The sequence below is a fragment of the Lampris incognitus genome, chromosome 6 (genome assembly GCF_029633865.1).
Source record: "Lampris incognitus isolate fLamInc1 chromosome 6, fLamInc1.hap2, whole genome shotgun sequence".
Taxonomy (NCBI): domain Eukaryota; kingdom Metazoa; phylum Chordata; class Actinopteri; order Lampriformes; family Lampridae; genus Lampris; species Lampris incognitus.
Genome location: NC_079216.1, coordinates 49,464,769 through 49,486,736, shown reverse-complemented (window position 1 = coordinate 49,486,736; position 21,968 = coordinate 49,464,769). Strand labels below are relative to the sequence as shown.

Below are 21,968 nucleotides of genomic sequence, written 5' to 3'. Positions count from 1 at the left end.
AGGCCAGGCCGTCTACTCACGTAGAGGCCACGTGTCACAGCCACCACAAAGACTGAACTTGTTACTTTGAGGTGGCATTGAGAGAACATGCCCTTACTCACATGCCCTTACTCACACACATACACAATGTGTATGTGTGTGAGTACATACACATGGGCACTAGGGTGTAGGCGGATCGCTGCCCACTCACACACACACATTTACAGTACATACACAAAGACACTGTTCACAGAAGACTGTTGGATTGCTCCGTGTTCATTGTTTAAAAAAAAAAAAAAAAACGTGTTTGTGGAGACATTGCATTATGTGATGCTATGTGCCATTATGCTAAATGTGTAAGTTCAAATATTTCTGTTCTTTGCTCATGAATTGCTTTGACTTGGTCTGGTCAGTTTGTAAAGAAGAGGTTTTATGATGCTACATGCTAGCGCTGTCCATGGTAATGGTTGTGGCCAGAAGCGGAGGCCATGCCATATGCAGTGCTCTGTAGCGCCTGCCAGAGGGTAGGAGTTGGAATAGGCTGTGACCAGGGTGTGATGGGTCTGCAGTGATGTTGCCTGCCTGTTTCCTGAGTCTGGAGGTGGATAAGTCCTTAATGAATGGCAGGTTGGCACCAATGATTTTCTCTGCAGACCTAAATGTCTATTGTAATCTGTCCCTGTCCCTGTTTGGTGGCCAAACTAAACCAGTGATGGATGTACAGAGGACAGACTGGATTATTGCAGTGTAAAACTGAATCAACAGTTCCTGGGGCAGGTTGAACTTCTTAAGCCGGCGGAGAAAGTACATCCTCTGTTGGGCCTTTTTGATGATTGTGTTTATGTTGGATGCCCACCTTAGGTCCTGGGAGATTGTGGAACCCAGGAATCTGTAGGTTTCCACCATAGACACCGTGCTGTTGAGTATGGTGAGGGGGGAGGGTAGTGTTGGGGGACCCTTCCTGAAGTCCACTGTCATCTCCACTGCTGCACCAGAGGGCCAGCTGATCAACCTCCTGTCTATGCAGACTTGTCACCATCCCAGATAAGGCCAATGATGGTTGTGTTGTCCGCAAACTTCAAGAGTTTAACAGACGGGGTCACCTGAGGCGCAGTCATTTGTGTAGAGGGAAAAGAGTAGAGGGGACAGCACTCATCCCTAGGGGGCGCCAGTGCTGATTTCCGGGGGCTGGATGTGATTTTCCCCAGCCTCACCAGCTGCCTCCTGTCTTTAATCCACTGGCAGGTGGGGTACAGTGAGCTGGATGAGTTTGGAGTGGAGAATATTTGGGATGATGGTGTTGAATACTGAGCTGGAAGTCCACAAACAGAACCCTTGTGTATGGGTTCTGTTTGTGGACTAAAATGACATGATTGTCACCTACTTCATTAGAGATAATATTAGGCCCTGGAAATCAAAGAAAATTACTGTTCAGCTAATTAAATTAACTAAACACAAAGGTGGTAGCACAAATTTGGGGTGTATCAAACGAATTTGTATTTTATATGGGAACAAAGTGCACAACACCATTATAAAAGATAGACTGAGTTGGCCAAATGAGAGGAGTAAATAATTTATTGGTGCAAACGATAATCCAGACAACATTTACATTTGATTTATGACAAAAGGTACTCATGGTTGCCCCCGATTCTTTGTGTGTGTGTGTGTGTGTTTTTTTTCTTTCTTACATTGTTTGTAGACGTGTATCAACAATATACTTTCCCATACACATTAGTTTGGTTGTAGTTGTCCTATGCATGGCAATACTGTTTCTGTACAGGCAGCTCCCTCTTCAGATAAAATGTCCTTTATGTAAAACAGAAGCAGACTCCAAATCCAAGGAACAGGATAGCATTCATAGGAACCGGATACCTGCTCCAAACTGGACCCCATCACATATCCTATAAGGAATGAAGATCAATTTCAACCATATTCAAAATAAAGCAAGAGGCATAAAGAATACAGCACATGAAAGAACAGTATTAGAGAATATTATAATGCTGGTTCATTGCACTATTATATTCATAATCCATTTCCATGTCAACACTTTCGTCACATTTGTATGCTCACAATTTATTTGATATGTCTAGTCAATTCTCAGTCATCATAACAGGAGTATAAGACATTTTTAAGCACTCAAAGAATAAAAACACAACAAAATCTAACCAAACAATAGGAATGAAGGTATGATTTCCATCATTTGCTTCGATAAGAACCACTACACAACAGAAATACCACAAATCTATAATAACATCTGAATTCCTTGGGGAGAAAACAGTATCTCTGGATGAGTTAACTGTACAACATGGCCCCTAAAGGAAGATCACATTTTCTAAATCATTGGTAAGTAGATCTGTCTTTGGGGATAGTAATAATATCATTAATATAACTAGTAAAATAATAATAACAATAATAATTAGAACAATAACAACAACAACAATAATTCTTGCATTCTAATGATGCAATTCTTTTCTGATCCATGTAAGGGAATTCGCTGTCATTTGCCACCTTTCACAAGTAAGATGAGATCACAGTGTCAGCTACAGAATACCTTCCTCTTCCACTAGAAATTCAACTTCTTGCTCAAGAACACTGATTCATGCTTGCTGGTGTGAGGAGTTGAAGTCATGGGATAAAAGGTATCCACCTAATAGGTGATCTGCCTACTCACTGCACTTCCCTGCTACCCTTATATGTTTTATTAAGCATTTCAAAAGCAGTCAATGACTTTAAAAAAAAACACAGAGAATCTAATGATGTGGAAATAAGCATCATAATACTGTTTAAGTCGCTTAACTAACATCTATTTTCTTTTAATTTCCCACCTAAATAGCTGCACTTCTAAATATTATCCATTAGGTGTCCTCATAGGGCAATAAACCAATGGGACATGACACCAACTCTTAGAAGGATCTCAGCTGTTATTTTCCTGTAAGGACCTGGGGCCTCATGTATCAATCGTTACTATGGGCAATTTGTTGACTTAGAGACCAGTGTAGAACCTGGGTAACCCCTGAATTTAGACACTGATTGGCTAACACTGATGTCTTTGCAGGCCTGGGTGATTGCTCGTTGCAAGAGGTAGACAATAGATGTTAAGAGGAAGGAATTACAAATAACCATCATGCTTTGCTACTTACTGTCAGACAATCTTGAGGGCTAAAAAATTCCATGTGTGTGTACGAACAAATTTGCCCATAGTAACGATTGATACATGAGGCCCCTGGCCGCCACTTTCATCATCCTTGACTACAATCTTACCATCCAAGGGAGGACTGCAAAAAGACTCCCCGTCTTCTGCCTTCAAAACCTGAAAACTTAAGTCTTCAAGAAACACTTTGCCCTCTCGTTCTCTACCCAAATCACAAGTGCCTGACCCTATCTTCTACTTCTACTAGTGCATCACAGTTTTTTGGGGTTTTTTTTGTTGTTGTCTACAATGAGTTGCCAGTTTATTAGATACCTTCTTACAAATAGATCATTCCAACATATATTTTTTCACATGGCTGCGGTGTGTGGTATAAATAAGGCAGACAAGCGTTGGAATGGGCAACTGGACCTTATTGACTTTGAACGTGGTGCTAGGCATGTTGGTTCTAGCATCTCACAAATGGCTGTCATCTTGGGCTTTCATGCACAACCGTTTCAATGGTTTACCTGAAAAGCAAAAACTACCAGTGATCAGCCGTGGAAAAAAACAGCTTGTGAATCAGAGGGGTCAAGGGAGAATGGCAAGAATCATGCAAGTGAACAGACGGGACACAACCAGGCAAATCACATCTGAATTGAAAATTGGTGTGCAGATGTCATCTCAGAATGCACCACTTATAGGACTTTGTCATATGGGCTACAACAGCCAAATACCATGTCAGGTGTCGATGTTGTCGGCGAAGAACAAGAAAGTGTGTCTCCAGTGGGCAAAGGGGCATCAAAATTTGAGAGTTGAAAAGTGGAAAAAAACGTTGCCTGGTCAGAAAAAAATCCAGGACTGTTTTGCATCAAGCTGATGGAAGGATCAGAATTTGGTGCAAGCAACATGAGTCCATTGAGCCATTCTGTTTGCTGTCTACAGTACAGGTCGATAGCAGCAGTGTGATGGTGTGGGGAACGTTTTCCTGGCACACGTTAGGGCCCCTGATAGCTACTGAAAAACTTCTGAACAGCACAGCATAACTGAACATTGGTGATAACCAAGTTCATCCCCTCATTGCTAGTTTTATCCACACTCGGATGGATACAATCAAAATGATAATGAACAATTTCACAAGGCACATATCATCACCAAATTTCAGGAACATGATAGTTTTCATTACTTCAGTGGCCTGCACAGTCTCAGGTCTCAACCTTATCAAGCATCTTTGGGATGAGGTGTAAAGGGCTGTTTGCAGAAAGACTGTGCAGCTGTCCTATTTGCAATGCAGTTATTTCAGCATGGTACAACATTCCTGCACAGAGCATCCAGCATATTGTAGAATCCATGCCCAGACGAATTCATGCTGTTCTGAAGGCCAAAGGAGGCGCAACACACTACTAGATAGGTGAACCTAATAAACTGGCGTCTCAGTGTATATTTTCTTCCTATCATTTTTCTTTCCATGTTCCATTTCTTCACCTAGCATTTCTCTTTATTACTAGTTCATACATGGGACACAGGGATATATAGATCTATTGTTGGGGTAACTGTACCCTTTTGACCTTTATCATCCTTGCTATTGTTACTTAAAATTTTGACAATATGGGAAATCAAATTTATTCTATTGCTGTACTGTTTGTAAATCTCTTTAGATGATATATTTCAGCTTAACAGCTGGAAAGTGAATGTATTCATGAATTCCTCCATCTTTACCTGTCTCCACTCTGTACTCCCATAGGAATGCAGTAGTTGAGCTCCAGTCTGGCAATATTTCCCAGACGTAGCAAAATACCCACACCGTATGACCAACGGATGCACTCTGCCAGTTTCTTCAAGTGTGCCTGTGGACCCTCACCTGAATGGAACAAAAATGATGTAACCACAACCTGACAAAAAAAAACCCACACCCACTGAAAAACAATTCACTGCCATCTATGTTAGAGCTTGTTTCAGGACTGAAAATTCGACTTCCCCCATGGTCTACCTGGAACTCGAAAGACCCCATAGGAACTCAAATTCAACAGTGGCAGTATAGGTTTTTGAGGCCAAACTAAAATAAAATGAGAATTAACTTAATAAGGATCACTGAAAAATATAATAGATTTATTGCTTTATTGCTTGGGTTTGTGTTCAGTACAGGTGAATAACCTGTGATGAACACAAACCCAAGCAATAAAGTAAGAAATTCAGCTTAGCTGAACCTTGGCAGGTTAATTGTGGGGTGCCAACATAAATGTCAAGCTCTGATCTATGCAGGCTAGATGTTTAGACTTGAGACTTAACATGAATTTCTTTTGGATATTGCATTTGTGCTCCTTCCATTTTCAGCAGTACTCACCATAGTTGAGGTTACACAGGTTCCCCGCATTGAGGAAAAAGTGAGTTCTGAAGAGGTCGCCAAATCCCCCCCTGCCTGGTCTGAAGGGTAGAGGGGTATAGAGATGGAGGCCTCCGGCCCAGTAGGCTTCCCCACCCAGATAGTCACCTGGCATCCCAGTAATACCACCACAGAATATCACACGTCAGCATTAAGTATTACAGTCACACTTTGAATAGAGTTTTCATTCAAAATGAAAGAAGGCAATGGTTTAACAAATAGAGGGAAAAGGCTGGAACCGAAGCAAAATAATTAACTTTAGTAGATGGGGCCAAATAAAACCTACTTGACTTGACATCCACTGAGATGGCATTCATTTTCATTTGTTGAGTATAAAATCTAGTGAGTAATACAGACAACACAAACTACCACAATGTCACTTCCATCATTGTGATTTTTTTTCTGTTTTTTTTTTCTATTCACAAGTTGTTAGCTTGTCCATAGGGCATTACTCAGCCATGGTAATGTCTCACCTTCACTCTGCGGGCCAATACTATACATACTGAATCCTCTGATACTGGTGGGACCACCAAGGTAGAACCTAGCAGAAAAAACACACATGCACACAGACAGACACACACACATACACACAAACCATAACACATAACGTACAATATTTAATGTATTTGAAAATTGTCTGCATATATACAGGACAACTATGTTTAATCAAGTCTAAAGTGTGCCAACACCTTAGGAAGGACAGACTTCACAAAAAATAAGTGACATCATGTTGATCAGCCTGTCATATCATAACTATAGCTCGGATGTCCTGGTGTTCTGTACCTGTCGGCTATGGATGTTGCCTTGTCACCAATAGGTAGAAGCATTCCACCCCACAGTGAGGCAGAGAGGACCTGGAAGTCAGAGAGAAAGGGACTTTGGCAAATTTATCTTGTGTACAGACCGAACAACAACAGAAAAACAATGACTAGTTGAAGCATGCTGCAATTTAAAAAAAAAAATTTTTGAGACAACATTGTACTTTTTGTGTTCATGCTGCATTCCATCCAAAGTGAGAGGGTGGTATTTCAGAATTCCAATGAGGAATAAGGTTACCAAGAACATCAATATGAAACAAATCATCTAGCGATACAAGATTATATGGTTGCATTCCTTATCTGGGCATTGTAGCTTTGACAGTTGTACTTCAAACTATCAATTAGCTCAGTGGTTCTCAACTGGTCTGGCCTTGGGACCCACATTTTCCCATTGTCATTAAGTCGCGACCCTGGTTTAAAGAATTCAAACCAAGCAAAAATGGGCTAGTAAACACACATACACAATATCGTCATGACCTCTTTTTTAACATAAAATTAATATCTTTATCCCTGCATTCAGAGCACATTTCCATAGCAATAACAAACTGATCCTAATTAATAAACTGATGAATATGAACATCACAACTGTGTGCTGCTGATCCTGGTGAATATGAATAAAATGAACATCATAACTGGGTTTACACATAATATGATAATATCTGTGAGTAGGCCTCCTAAACGGGCTGTTTTCACTTGACAGACATTTGGGGAAACTAATGAGATAGCTGGGAATGTGCTTTACTCCTGATAAGAGTTTTAAAGTCTGGGGTGATCATGCTCAGTGTCCAACCTGTTCCTCTGCTTTGACTTGCACCAAAGCACACATTAATGTATGCAGGCCCTTAAAAACATATATTTTTCCAAAACTAAAAATGCAAGACTCGATCTTCCATTACCTTTCCGAAATATTTGTGATTTAAATGCATGTGTTCTTAAAATTAGGATAGATTGATTTGACTATTGACAACCACTTAAGCCAGACAATAGGTGAACGTGCATCGGTACCAAAGTGTGAACGCGTCTGCACTCCTCCTTCAGCGCGCAATTAAAAAGCTGCATGGCCTCCTGCCAACGGTCTAAATCACCAGCCATCGAAACTAACTTCATACAAATTATAATTGATATGCCCTTAGAACAACAGTGTGATGACAATGATAAAGATTGTTTGTGGGAAAATGGGCAGCATGGTGGCGCAGTGGTTAGCACGGTTGCCTCACAGCAAGAAGGTCCTGGGTTCGAACCCCGGGGTAGTCCAACCTTGGGGGTCATCCCTGGGTCATCCTTTGTGTGGAGTTTGCATGTTCTGCCTGTGTCTGCGTGGGTTTCCTCCAGGGGCTCCGGTTTCCTCCCACAGTCCAAAGACACGTAGGTCAGGTGAATCTGCCGTACTAAATTGTCCCTAGGTGTGAATGTGTGTGTGTGTGTTTGTGTGTGTGTGTGTGTGTGTGTGTTGGCCCTGTGATGGACTGGTGGCCTGTCCTGGGTGTCTCCCCGCCTGCTGCCCAATGACTGCTGGGATAGGCTCCAGCATCCCGTGACCCGAATTAGGATAAGCAGCTTGGATAATGGATGAATGGATGTGGGAAAATGCATAATTGTGGGCAAAATTACAAAGAGGTAAAACTCTATGCACTCACCTAAGATAAGCAGGGGACATACTTGAGTGTAAATAATTTGTTGAAAAACACTTTGCTGTGGTTACAACAAAATGAATGTATCCACAAGAATCATTGAGATTTTTCCGTTTCAACTACAAAGAAGAAAGGCTTGAGCGTCTGTTGGCTAATAAATTATCATATAAACCCGTTTTCTACAACATTAAAGTGTTGAAACTGATTTGGTTGGTTTTTTTGCATTTGAAAAAAAACATCAGGATTCATAATTCCTTTTTAAAAGTATAGTGTTTAATCCTTTTGGATTAAAAGTAGGCCGTAGATCAGAGGTCGGAAACCTTTTGGATATCCTGTGCCACTATACAAAGTAAAAAAAAAAATTTTTTTTAATCACATACTCGAGTGCCAGTTCATTTTCATAATGAGCACTTATCTATTTATCTATTTACTGCTGCTGTTTGTCTCCCCATCTAGATTCTGAATGCCAAAAGATCCCAAAAGATCTGAGCTACACACACACACACACACACACACACACACACACACACACACACACACACACACACACACACATGCTTGCTTGCTGGTAGTCCATCGAGTCCGATGATTACATCCCTCCTTGTTAATGGTGTGTTCTTTGATGACTGTAGAGTCCAATTCTTGATCTACAAGTATAGTGTTTAATCCTTTTGGATTAAAAGTAGGCCGTAGATCAGAGGTCAGAAACCTTTTGGATACCCTGTGCCACTATACAAAGTAAAAAAAAAATCACAGACCCGAGTGCCAGTTCATTTTCATAATGAGCACTTATCTATTTATCTATTTACTGCTGCTGTTTGTCTCCCTGTCTAGATTCTGAATGCCAAAAGATCCCAAAAGATCTGAGCTACACACACACACACACACACACACACACACACACACACACACACACACACATACACACACACACACACACACACACAGACAGACAGACAGACACACGCTTACTTGCTGGTAGTCCATCGAGTCCGATGATTACATCCCTCCTCGTTAACGGTGTGTTCTTTGATGACTGTCTCCCTGTCTAGATTCTGAATGCCAAAAGATCCCAAAAGATCTGAGCTACACACACACACACACACACACACACACACACACTTGCTTGCTGGTAGTCCATCGAGTCCGATGATCCCTCCTCGTTAACGGTGTGTTCTTTGATGACTGTAGAGTCCAATTCTTGATCTACAAGTGTTTTATTGCACGTTGGTCATATTAAGTCTGAGTTAGTAGGGGCAGGCATGGGTGTGTGTCTCCTTAGTCTTTGCTCTTGTTTTTTTCACATTCCTCTCCATTTCGAGGTGTTCTATACCTCTGTAGCAGATCTCCTGCCAGTTGGAACAGTTGATGGAAGCTTATTCCAGTCTCAAGGGCTTGATATAACATTTCTTTAGCAATGGTTTAGCTGGTCTTTGTATCGCTTCTTCTGACCACCAATGGACTGGAGGCCCAGATGAATCTGTCCATACAGGACTTGATCTGGCAGGTGTTCTTGAGGCATCCTGATGACATGCCCAAGCCAGCGCACTTGGGTGTTCAGTGTCCATGGCTTCTATGCTCTTACAGTTTGTCCAAGCAAGAATCTCGTCATGGGGAACACGGTCACGCCACGTGATCCCCATGATTCGCTGCAGACACCTTATGTGGAACCGCTCAAGCAACCTTAGGTGGTGGCTGTATGTGGCCCAGGCTTCACAGCTGTATAGGAAGAGTTGTGATGCAGACGGCTTTGTAAACGGCAATTTTGGTGGGCAGGTGGAGGTGTTTGTTTTGTAAGACCTTATGGTGGAGTTTGCCGAAGGCTACAGAGGCTCATTTGATTCTATTGTGGCAGGAATGAGGAAAAACACATGAGACCAAGGCGAGTTTGATGTTTATTCCTCAACTCCAAAAACCAACTGCAGCAGGAACAACCCGGCCCCGGCGAGCCCAGGAACGTAAACCACGCCCCCAGCTCACAGTCCTGCTGGGTGAGAGGCATAGCCCCTAGTGTCCGCCACACAGCCCCCCCCCCCCCGAACACCCAGAAGGGACTCCTGGAAAGAAACTTAGTGTCTCACTGGAGGCTTAAGCAGCCTGCCATAACGGCTGCGCCGTCCCTCAGCCGAAACAGTAGGTGAAACACAGTCCAAAGCCGGCTGAGAAGCAGAACGCTGAACCCGTGAAGACACTGCCGGGGTCCTGGAAGGAGGACGACCCCGACGGGGAACCTGGGCCGGAAACACAACTTCGCCTGCCACCCTGTGCGCCGGTTTAAGCCTATCAAGCGTGACACGCTCCCTACGCCCACCCATATCTAGCACAAAACCCTTAGGACCCGTCTCAAGAACCCGAAATGGGCCATCGTATGGGGGTTGGAGGGGTGAGCGGTGAGCATCATGCCGTACAAAAACAAAACGAGCCGACATGAGCTCCGCAGGCACGAACGACCGCGGAAAACAGTGGTGAACGGGGCCTGGAACCCAAGTGCTGTCGGACAAAAAAGGATAAACGGCCGGACGGGGTCGAGGAGCGGAACTCCCAGGCAAAAATTCCCCAGGGACGCGGAGTGGCTGACCGAGCACCAGCTCAGCGGGTGACGCGTCGAGGTCCTCCTTAGGAGCCGAACGCAACCCGAGCATAACCCAAGGTAAACGCTCCACCCAGTTACCATCTGAGAGCGCAGCGCACAGCGCTGCCTTGAGCGACCGGTGAAAACGTTCACACAACCCGTTAGCCTGAGGGTGATACGCGGTAGTGCGGTGTACCTGCACACCCAAGGATCGCGCAAGTGCCGACCAGAGCTCTGACACGAACTGGGGGCCCCTGTCTGAGGTGATATCTGACGGAGTGCCGAAACGGGCGACCCAGGAAGAAAGAAAAGCGCGTGCAACATCCGAGGATGTTGTGGAGGATAGAGGGACAGCCTCTGGCCACCTGGTGGTCCGATCTACCATTGTGAGCAGGTGCGTAAAACCCTGTGAAGAAGGTAGAGGGCCCACCAGGTCCACATGCACGTGGTCGAAACGTCTGGCCGGGATCGGAAACGGCTCGAGGGGCGATTTAGTGTGCTGGTGGACCTTAGCGCGCTGGCACGCTACACATGCAGCTGCCCACCCCTTGACGTCCTTGCGGAGGCCAGGCCAGACGAACTTGGAACCGACCAACTTCACCGATGCCCGAACTCCAGGGTGCGAGAGGGAGTGAATCGAATCGAAAACTCGACGGCGCCAGGCCACTGGAACAACGGGGCGGGGACGGCCGGTGGAGACATCGCAGAGGAGGGCAGGACTGCCTTCCTGCATCACAGCGTCCTCTAGCTTGAGACCGGTACACGTTGACCTAAGGGCAAGGACGTCCGGGTCACTGGGCTGGTCGGCAGCCATAGCGGAGAAATCCACACCGAGGTGCACAGGACACACAAGCACACGCGACAGACAATCAGCAACAGGGTTGGACTTCCCGGCCACATCCTGAATGTCCGTTGTGAACTCGGAGATCGCCGCTAGGTGGCGCTGTTGACGAGCAGACCACGGCTCAGTCACCTTGGACATGGCAAAAGTCAGCGGCTTATGAGCCACATAAGCCGTGAATGGGCGACCCTCCAGCAGGAAGCGGAAATGCCGGGTTGCAAGGTGCAGTGCCAGCAACTCCCGGTCAAAAACGCTGTACTTGCGCTCGCTATCCCGCAGTTTGCGGCTAAAAAATGCGAGTGGCTGCCACGCATTCGCCACACGCTGTTCAACCACAGCCCCCACGGCTATGTCAGACGCATCGGTTGTTAAAGCTATGGACGCCGTGGGTGTGGGATGGGCGAGGAGGGCAGCGTTAGCCAGGGCGCGCTTAGCTCCGTCAAAGGCCTGGACCTGTTCGGAGTCCAGTCGACAGGATCGTTAGCCTTCTTAAGCCGCAGGGCTTCGTAAAGTGGCTGAAGGAGGTGGGCAGCGCGAGGGAGGAAACGGTTATAGAAATTCACCATTCCCAAGAATTCCTGCAATGCCTTAACAGAGACCGGGCGGGGAAATTCCGCCACCGCTTGCACCTTAGAAGGCAACGGGACCGCGCCTTGCGGCGAAATGCGGTGACCCAAGAAGTCAATCACTGGCAGTCCAAACTGACACTTGGCCGGGTTGACTATCAGGCCGTGTTCGTCCAGACGACGGAAAACCTGTTTCAGGTGCGCCAGGTGCTCGTCAGCTGACGGACTGGCCACTAATATGTCGTCGAGATAAACGAACACGAAATCAAGGTCACGCAACACCGAGTCCATCAGCCTCTGAAAGGTTTGTGCTGCCCCCCTCAAGCCAAAAGGCATGCGCATGAACTCAAAAAGCCCAAACGGGGTGATCACTGCGGTCTTGGGCACGTCCTCTGCGCGCACGGGAACCTGATGATAGCCGCGCACCAGGTCCAACTTGGAGAAAGTAGTGGTACCTGCCAGGCGTATGGAAAAGTCCTGTATGTGTGGGATGGGATAGCGGTCATTGGCGGTGACATTGTTCAGGCGGCGAAAATCGCCGCAAGGCCGCCACGACCCATCCGCCTTGGGCACCATGTGAAGCGGCGAGGCCCACGGGCTGTTGGAACGCCTCACTATACCCAGACGCTCCATGATGGCGAACTCCTCCTTGGCTGTAGCCAATTTTACCGTGTCGAGGTGTCGCGCGCGCGCAAAAACTGGCGGTCCCAGAGTGGGAATGAAATGTTCTACCCCGTGTTTAGTAACCGCGGTGGAAAAGGCAGGCGTAGTCACCGGTGGAAAATCCGCCAGCAAGCGCTGAAAAACATCCCCTAATGCCATCAATGCTGGTGGTAATGTTGACATTTATTACTGAATTTATAAAATTCAGAATGTCATGGAATTAAAATGGCTCAACACACCAGCTACTGTTTTAAATCAGCCCTGAACCTTGCAAGGCCAATGCTGATGTACAGTCGACCGATTGAGACTTGTAAGACAAACCAAGTCTCTAGCTTCTTTTAAATCTCTTAAAACTTTTGTCTTTGTGAAAGCTTTTGGAAATGTTTGATATTTGTTTTTATTTATTTATACTGTTTTTATCTTTATTCCTACTTATTCATTTATTGTTACCTCCTCTTTGTTCATGTCCTTTGGTCTTATTCTTATTATTGCTTTGTCTTTTTATTGTTTTTTCTTTTTGTAAAGCACTTTGTAACATTGTTAGAAAAGTGCTATATAAATGAAAGTATTATTATAATAATTATTATCATCTATCAGAATCAGAATACTTTATTCATCCCCATGGGGAAATTGGGTATGTAATTAAATGAAAACAAAACAAAAAGAATGTTAACGCCTTTTAATCAGAGGTGGGTGACCCACTGCCCCCAGCCCCCACCCTTGAGTGTTGAGTCTGAAACCACGCTCATTTTCAAATATATGCTGATCGAGACTCATTCACAGGTATTTACTTGCTAACCTTGCACCTTTATTACACTTTCTACCAACCTTTTGAATTTCTCTCAATTTGAGTTAGTTACAGTTATATTATTTCATCATTTTCAATTTTGGCGCAATGGTTCGGACTTTTGCTTTTGACGGCTGTAGAAGCACCACCAGACAACTAGGTCGGTCGGGCTGGGCTCCCGCTGTGGCTCGGGTAGCAGCCACCCCATCGCCTGCCTCTCTCTACTGCCGGAAAGCGTGGCCTGTCTCGCAGGGTCCCCTTCTATGGCGTCATTTAGCTATCTATATCATATTATACCCTTCCATCTGTGGCGCATCTGCGTTGTGGCAGTCAGGGTGCCTTCGCGGGGTGCTGTATGATGCCATGCCAGAAGGCAGGCTGGTGGATGGGACTGGGTATGGTGGTGTACGGCAGCGAGCTGGTGACTTGCACCGGGCCCTGCTTGCAGATCTCCCCAGCTAGTCCTGCCCATGCTCCCCCCTCACACATCCATGCCCCCCGTTCCCTCTCAGCCCCTTACCCACATTTTAGCATTTTTCAAAATTATGCAGTGGGTGGAGTTAGGCTCAGACCTGGGGGAGAAGTTACACTTAAATTATTTCAGTATTATTTTAAGTGGAATTGATCATTTAGTTCACAATGTGGCTATATTTTATATTAAAAATATTTATCAAAAAAATGTACACTAAAAAAAAAAGATTATTGAATTGCTCTGCATGCCACCATGGGCACACATGCCATAGGTTTCTGACCCCTGTAGTAGATGTTATTTTGACTGCAAACATTGGCTACAACAGCGCCCCCTACTGGTACGTGTATATTGATGTTGCCTGGGCGTTGCTGTAGAATAAAAGGGTTTGCTTTTCTGCTACTAAAGTAGAAGTTTTTTTCTTTTCTTTCTTTTTGTTTTTCAACCACACACTTTGTGACCCATACAGAACAAGTCTGCGACCCACTTTTGGATCACGACCCACCAGTTGAGAAACACTGAACAGCCGGTGATTTCGGAAGGAAAGTTTATTCTGTTGTTACACTTTGTTATAAAATGACCCCTGGTTGTAACTGCTAATAGTTGGGGTTTTTTTCCAGTAAAGAACCAATGATTGAAACTGTTGTTTCTTTCCTGGATAAGAGTGCAAGTTAAATATGGCAGAAACTTGTGCCACCAGAAATTAAATTTGAATTGTAACAATACAGAACTGTAATGCTGATACTTGAATATGGTATTCAAAAACTGAACTTGAATTGAATGATTTTTATTTAGTTTGTATTACACATTTTCAAAGTGAATATTAAGGTTTGGATAAGAATTTGTTATTCAGGGAATCTACACTCACTGGCCACTTTATTAGGTACACCTTGCTAGTACCGGGTTGGACCCCCCTTTTGCCTTCAGAACTGCCTTAATCCTTCGTGGCATAGATTCAACAAGGTACTGGAAACATTCCTCAGAGAGTTTGAGCCATATTGACATGATAGCATCACGCTGTTGCTGCAGATTTGTCGGCTGCACATCCATGATGCGATTCTCCCGGTCCACCACATCCCAAAGGTGCTCTATTGGATTGAGATCTGGTGACTGTGGAGGCCATTTGAGTACAGTGAACTCATTGTCATGTTCAAGAAACCAGTCTGAGATGATTCGAGCTTTATGACATGGCGCGTTATCCTGCTGGAGGTAGCCATCAGAAGATGGGAACACTGTGGTCATAAAGGGATGGACATGGTCAGCAACAATACTCAGGTAGGCTGTGGCGTTGACACGATGCTCAATTGGTACTAAGGGGCCCAAAGTGTGCCAAGAAAATATCCCCCACACCATTACACCACCACCACCAGCCTGAACCGTTGATACAAGGCAGGATGGATCCATGCTTTCATGTTGTTGACGCCAAATTCTGACCCTACCATCCGAATGTCGTAGCAGAAATCGAGACTCATCAGACCAGGCAACGTTTTTCCAATCTTCTATTGTCCAATTTTGGTGATCCTGTGCGAATTGTAGCCTCAGTTTCCTGTTCTTAGCTGACAGGAGTGGCACCCGGTGTGGTCTTCTGCTGCTGTAGCCCATCTGCCTCAAGGTTCGACGTGTTGTGCATTCAGAGATGCTCTTCTGCATACCTCGGTTGTAATGAGTGGTTATTTGAGTTACTGTTGCCTTTCTATCAGCTCGAACCAGTCTGGCCATTCTCCTCTGACCTCTGGCATCAACAAGGCATTTTCGCCCACAGAACTGCCGCTCACCGGATATTTTCTCTTTTTCGGACCATTCTCTGTAAACACTAGAGATGGTTGTGCGTGAAAATCCCAGTAGATCAGCAGTTTCTGAAATACTCAGACCAGCCCGTCTGGCACCAACAACCATGCCACGTTCAAAGTCACTTAAATCACCTTTCTCCCCCATTCTGATGCTCGGTTTGAACTGCAGCAGATCGTCTTGACCATGTCTATGTGCCTAAATGCATTGAGTTGCTGCCATGTGATTGGCTGATTAGAAATTTGCGTTAACGAGCAGTTGGACAGGTGTGCCTAATAAAGTGGCCGGTGAGTGTATATTGGAAAATATAGATAAATGGCAACAATATATTTGTATATTTATTTATATAAGTTAAACTAAAAAGAAACTAGTTTGAAGACAGCTGAATATTTGTACAACGCAGTGCAATTTTATAAGTTGTCCTCTGTTCATTACATTTATTTAAACGAAAGCAAAATCTTCCATATGTGTGATGGAAACCCAAATTTTTTTACTGGTTATTAAAATGCTCTATGTGACGAAAACGAGCTGGACACCAGCTAGTAACGGCTGAAAAGATTTTCAATTTAATCTTTGCTTTATTTCTTTTGCAACAGAAAGCAAAACCAAATTTGATTATAAAGTGTATAGAATTTTAATTTATGTTAGATTTTTAAAAAATTATTTATTACATCAAACTATAAAAATTATCGTGATTTAAAATATATTAGTAATCTTAATCAACAGCCTAAAATGTAATAACTGGAAGCTCACCGAGTCCCAGAAAAGTGTTCTGTTCAACTGTATCTCAAAGTCCTCCTTCAGGAAGCTGGCGTCTCCCCCAGTGTAGCCGGCCAACTCCTGCACAACCACAACACATCATTAGCCCAGTGCACATTACATTTTTTTAGAGCAGGTTTAGTTGAACAGTGAACAAACCTGATGAATCTTCAGTAGGCCACCTTTCCTAGGGAGGATGGAGGAGTTTCTGGTGTCAATGACCATGGCATGCTGAAAAAAATAGAAGGCCACAAATACAAAATGCTCTGATATCTTGGGACTCTGCATTAGTGGAATTCCCTGACTGCATAATTCATGAAACTCTACAGATAATTTGGAGTTCACAATGAATTCCCTGCTGTGAAACAAAGCAGATACCGAGAGTGAAGACTTGAGAGAGTGGCCGCTCTCCTCTCTGACGGCAAAAGAAGCTGTGCGAGCCAGACAGCCCAGCTCTCTCCACACACCCTCCCATTTCAGGGTTTGGTTGGTCTTCCACACAGGAAACTTGGCAGGTCAGAAAAACAGAAATAGTCAAAAGAGTACAGCACAGCATATGGAGGAACTTAAAGTATGGATGCCTTCAGTTATTATTCCCTTCACCTGAAATATCAGCTGAAACTGCCACTAACTGTATGTTGCCCATGAATAAGAGTATCAACCAAATGTCTAAATTGTAAACTGAAGCTCATTTTAAAAAGAAAACACTACGATAAACATAAGGTATCTTACCTGATCCAAGCAGAAGGAGAAAAGATTATTTAGCAACCTTCACAGTGTTTTGTTAAAAGATATAAGTAAGCTTGTCTACTTAAAGAATTGGGCAAAAATTACATCCAATGGAGTTGTATAAATATGCTAATTAAAGATTTGCTTTTCCTGAAAAAATGATATTACCCATCTAGTTTATGTTTTTCAAAAATTTGACAACCCCACAAAATCTTTTGTATTGTGGTCTGAATTCAAAAACAACAGCTGATCCATGTGAATTCACGCCTTAGTGGCAAATTGAATTTCTTAGTTTGGATGGATCCAAATTTAATTGGCTGCTAAGGTGTAAATTCACATGTAGGACTTGCTGTTGTGTTTGAATCCAGACCACAGTATAACAGTTTGTAGGGCTGTGAAATTTATTAAAAAACAAAAATAAATGGCTAAGTATTTTTCCAGGAAAAGTGATAAGCATATTTATGATTCCCGTGGAAGTTTTATTTTTATTTGAGTATATATGTAGAAATTTATGTCTCTATAGGGAGAGTCATATACATATACACACACACACACACACACACATTCACGCACGCACACACACACCATTGTAATTTTTGATATTGGGCTATACAAATAAAATTAACTTTACTTGACAGACAGACAGACAGACAGACAGACAGATAGATAGATAGATAGATAGATAGATAGATAGATAGATAGATAGATAGATAGATAGATATTGTCCCTTTAAAAAAGGAAAAATTTGCATATTTAATGGCATATATTTACATAAACAGTAATAACTATTTACACTAAATTCTGTGGAGATGCCTCTATCAGTCTCCCTCAGCGAACTCCATGGAAACTGCCCAGTTACTTTGTACAGGTTGACTGAGATGCTGAAAAACGAAAAAGAAAAAAGGAATAAAAAATAATGTAAAATCAGATCAATATCAGTATATTGAGGCAAAATGCAGGTAGAAATTGGGCAGTTATAACTTAGTACGATGGACCTTACTTGCGTTCGAAGTGTCCTGGTTGGGGTTTGAAGAAGGACAGGCCATAGGAGGTCTCTTTGGTGCCATAGGAGAACTGGAAGGTCAGTTTCTCTGCTCGACCAAATACGTTGGGAAGCTTCAGTCCAAGTACCTGTAATGTTTAGGTAAACTGCTCAACACCAGTGAACTAAACAAAATTGCCCTCTGCTCCCTCCTGATAGTCCTTTTGAGTTGATTGTGACCACAGACACCTGTGTAAGTGTATAATTTCCTTATTTCAACATCAATTCTGCAACAGTAAACCTCCACAACAAGAAAATTACCACTGCTACTTTCAGGGCCACCCGAAGGCTCAGTCATTGGTATACTTTTATATATAAGGCAATCCTCAGTCTACTGCCTTCCTACATTTGTGGCTTAATTGCACTGAGAAGTGCTGGCTCTTACTCCTTTCATTCTCTTGATTATGTGTTGCTTTCTGTTCCATATGCCCAACCTGGCGTGCCCAACCTGGCGTTGACGCCATTGCGCAGATTATGTGAAATCCACTTAAGTAATGTAAAATAAGACAAACATTTAGTCCAGTTAGCCCCCGCCCCCCCCAAAAAAAACTATTAAAGTTATCATGTTAATAATTAGTACCTTTATAATAACCAAATGAAATCATCGTTGACTGAAGTTGAACCCAAACTGACAAAAACCAAATGAGACTTTAACATGAGCCGCTGGTGCAAGTAACTTGTGTGGTTGTGGTTTCCAGCAGAAGTGGCTGGAAGAAGTTTTCTTTTCCACCAGCCACTACTGAAGATAACAACTCATAATTTGGAGGTCATTTACTTTTAAGGAAATGAGACTTTTGGGTCAGACAGCGATAAAATTAAGAAGCTATCAACTGCGTGGACAGTGGATTAAAAAAAAAAGACTGTCCTCTTCAACAACGCTGTGTGTGTGTGTATGTGTGTGTGTGTGTGTGTGTGTGTGTGTGTGTGTGTGTGTGTGTGTGTGTGTGTGTGTGTGTGTGTGTGTGTGTGTGCAGAATAATTGAAATTTTCTTATACAAAATTATGTATATTATCATCATCATCATCATCATCATTACATACACATATCATTCTCATACATTTTGTTCAGAAAATGAAGGCTTCAAATGATTTGTCATTGTGGTGCTCACCATACTTCCTTCGTTGTTGCCAACCATCGTGTTGTAGCTACCTGTCATCCTTCTCAGCTCCCTCACCTCGAACGTCACATCCAGGCCATTAGGAAGAGCATCCACACCTGTATAAAAAAACAACCAACAAAAAATATGTTTTTGTTTGTTTTCTGATCTCAGCACACAACAGGACAAGTGTGTCTCTAGCTAGATGTTTATTAATTAGCTGTAATGTGATTTGACAGAATTCATTCAAACCTGTGCAGTGAGGGACAGTACCTTGTGAGACGTCAATGACAACTTCCACTTTTCTGAAGATACCAAGACGCAGCAGTCTCTGTCTGGCTTCATGGGACTTCTTCATTACCTAAAACACAATGAAAAACAATGCTTTATTCCTGCTAATGGCTGTGTACTTTCGGTATGTGCTCCATATGTCAGCTGTAAGATGAATAAAGTCTCCTCTTCTTCTAAAAAAACTTACATCAATTAAGTTCTTTGCCCTGAAAACTTCAGCAATTTCATAAGTCAAGAGGTCCTCCTTTGTTCTTCCAAGTCCATCTATGTGTACACGTTGAACTATAACCTGCAAAAAAAAAAACGTTCAGACTGGCATCATATGTAGACATTTCTATGTAATCATTAATAAAAATCAATACCTAAAAAAAATCTCTCTAGGCAATCCAGTAAGTGCTATCAGTTTGTCAACAAAGGGTTATTTTCTTCCAACCAAATAAATCCAATATATGTCAAACTTAATTTGAAATGAAACATACTGTGAGACATTGTGTGTTACGAGCAGGAATTAGCTTTGTAGGTCCTATCTAGAAATTCTTAACAAGTCTTACATCCTTATTTTCAAGGACTTCTTGCTTTGAATCCTGTTCAACTTCAGGGGTCTCGATATCATCGGCATGAACGCCTAACTCTGGCCCCTGCATAGGTAGAGGGTCGAGGCTCTGCAACACAAAGCAACATGAACCCTTTAGATGCACTGGCAAGCCACTTTTATTGGGCACAATTGGTAAATGTGTTGTCAGTGCACTGCAAAATTATTAGTGAATGGAGAGAAATGGATCCCTCGGTCCTGACAATAAAACTTTAGGCAAATGCACAAGAGATACATGGTTTGTGCAAGACAGAATACATATGCGTGCACGAGAGGGAGGACAGCGGAATGGTGAGGATTCAAGGAGTAGAGATGACGAAGGTGGATGAGTTTAAATACTTGGGGTCAACTGTTCAAAGTAACAGGGAGTGCGGAAGAGAGGTGAAGAAGGGAGTGCAGGCAGGGTGGAGTGGGTGCAGAAGAGTGTCAGGAGGGATTTGCGACAGAAGGGTGCCAGCAAGAGTTAAAGAGAAGGTGTACAAGATTGTAGTGAGACCAACTATGTTGTATGGTTTGGAGATGATCGCACTGACGAGAAGACAGGAGGCGGAGCTGGCAGAGTTGAAGATGCGAACATTTTTGTTGGGATTGACGAAGAAGGACAGTATTAGGAACGAGTATATTAGAGGGACAGCTCAGGTTGTATGGTTTGGGGGCAAAACAAGAGAGACGAGATTGAGATGGTTTGGACATGTACGGAGGAGAGATGCCGGGTATATTGGGAGAAGGATGCTGAAGATAGAACTGCCAGGCAAGAGGAAGGCCAAAGAGGAGGTTTATGGATGGGGTGAGGGAGGACATGCAGGTGGCTGGCGTGACAGAGGAAGATGCAGAGGACAGGACGAGTTGGAAACGGATGATCCGCTGAGGCGACCCCTAACGGGAGCAGCCGAAAGTAGTAGTGGTAATAGCATAAGAGATACATGGTCTTCAAATTTGAGTATAAATCCCAATATGAATTAAACTATAACTCAAATAGCGATTTCCACTCAAACACACACGTGTTTTATTGCTTAGCTGTGAACATGGAAACTCCCTGAGTGACTGACGAACGAATGGGCCTGCGTGCCTGGCAGCACTCAAAGTTGCCCGGCAGCTAGCTTGATAACACAGAGGTCATGCCTTCATTTTCAAACTTTCAATTAATAATCCTTACCCTGGCATGAACGGTACCCATACTTTGTGCTAACGTGCGCTGTGAAGTTGACGTTGCTAAATATTTGGGGGGTTAGAAGAAAATTGCTTCACAATCTGTTGGAGAAAAGCAGAATCCTGCAGAAGGAGGACGCCATGACACTATTAGACCACGCCTTCTGCCGATGTGTGTTCAAGACCTCAGCGCTCCACACTCGAGTCTGCTTACAGGTTTAAACCGCCGTTCAAATCTGTTCACATTTAAGATCCGAAAGAGTACAGTAAAAAAGAAAACGTATTTACACTATAAAAAGCTGCAATTGCCCTTGTTGTGCCCCCCAACGCTCCGCAAATCAAATTCAACGGATGCTAACTTTACGAACCGAACCGTTTTCACTTGATTAGATGAATGTAACTACTACTACTACTTTCGGCTGCTCCCGTTAGGGGTCGCCACAGCGGATCATCCGTTTCCATTTCTTCCTGTGTTCTGCGTCTTACTCTGTCACACCAGCCACCTGCATGTCCTCCCTCACCACATCCATAAACCTCCTCTTTGGCCTTCCTCTTTCCCGTCAGTTCCATATTCAGCATCCTTCTCCCAATATACCCAGCATCTCTCCTCCACACATGTCCAAGCCATCCCAATCTTACCTCTCTTGCTTTGTCTCCAAACCATCCAACTTGAGCGGATGAATGT

At 43.6% G+C, this 21,968-nt stretch overlaps 1 protein-coding gene across 1 annotated transcript; it reads right to left on the bottom strand.

Moving 5' to 3' along the window:
* Nucleotides 1-1,638: 1,638 nt before the first annotated feature.
* samm50 (SAMM50 sorting and assembly machinery component) lies at nucleotides 1,639-21,431 on the bottom strand. Its single transcript, XM_056281205.1, has 15 exons — nucleotides 21,291-21,431; nucleotides 20,094-20,204; nucleotides 19,730-19,831; nucleotides 19,525-19,612; nucleotides 19,264-19,370; nucleotides 18,113-18,243; nucleotides 17,906-17,993; nucleotides 16,762-16,890; nucleotides 16,543-16,614; nucleotides 16,378-16,464; nucleotides 6,273-6,343; nucleotides 5,963-6,030; nucleotides 5,451-5,597; nucleotides 4,826-4,967; nucleotides 1,639-1,880 (listed from the first exon to the last, which is right to left on the bottom strand). Exons 1-15 carry the CDS (start codon nucleotides 21,309-21,311, stop codon nucleotides 1,835-1,837), a joined length of 1,410 nt encoding a protein of 469 aa, XP_056137180.1. The 5' UTR covers nucleotides 21,312-21,431; the 3' UTR covers nucleotides 1,639-1,834.
* Nucleotides 21,432-21,968: the final 537 nt, after the last annotated feature.

What these genes read in the sequence shown, in the direction of transcription:
- samm50 (XM_056281205.1), bottom strand. Translation starts at nt 21,311, where the DNA reads ATGGGTACCGTTCATGCCAGG. An exon ending in GCATCTCCACAGAATTTAGT is followed by an intron (nt 16,891 to 17,905) that starts GTAAATAGTTAT and finishes TGACCTGCCAAG; the next exon opens with TTTCCTGTGTGGAAGACCAA. An exon ending in GGAGTACAGAGTGGAGACAG is followed by an intron (nt 1,881 to 4,825) that starts GTAAAGATGGAG and finishes CATTCCTTATAG; the next exon opens with GATATGTGATGGGGTCCAGT.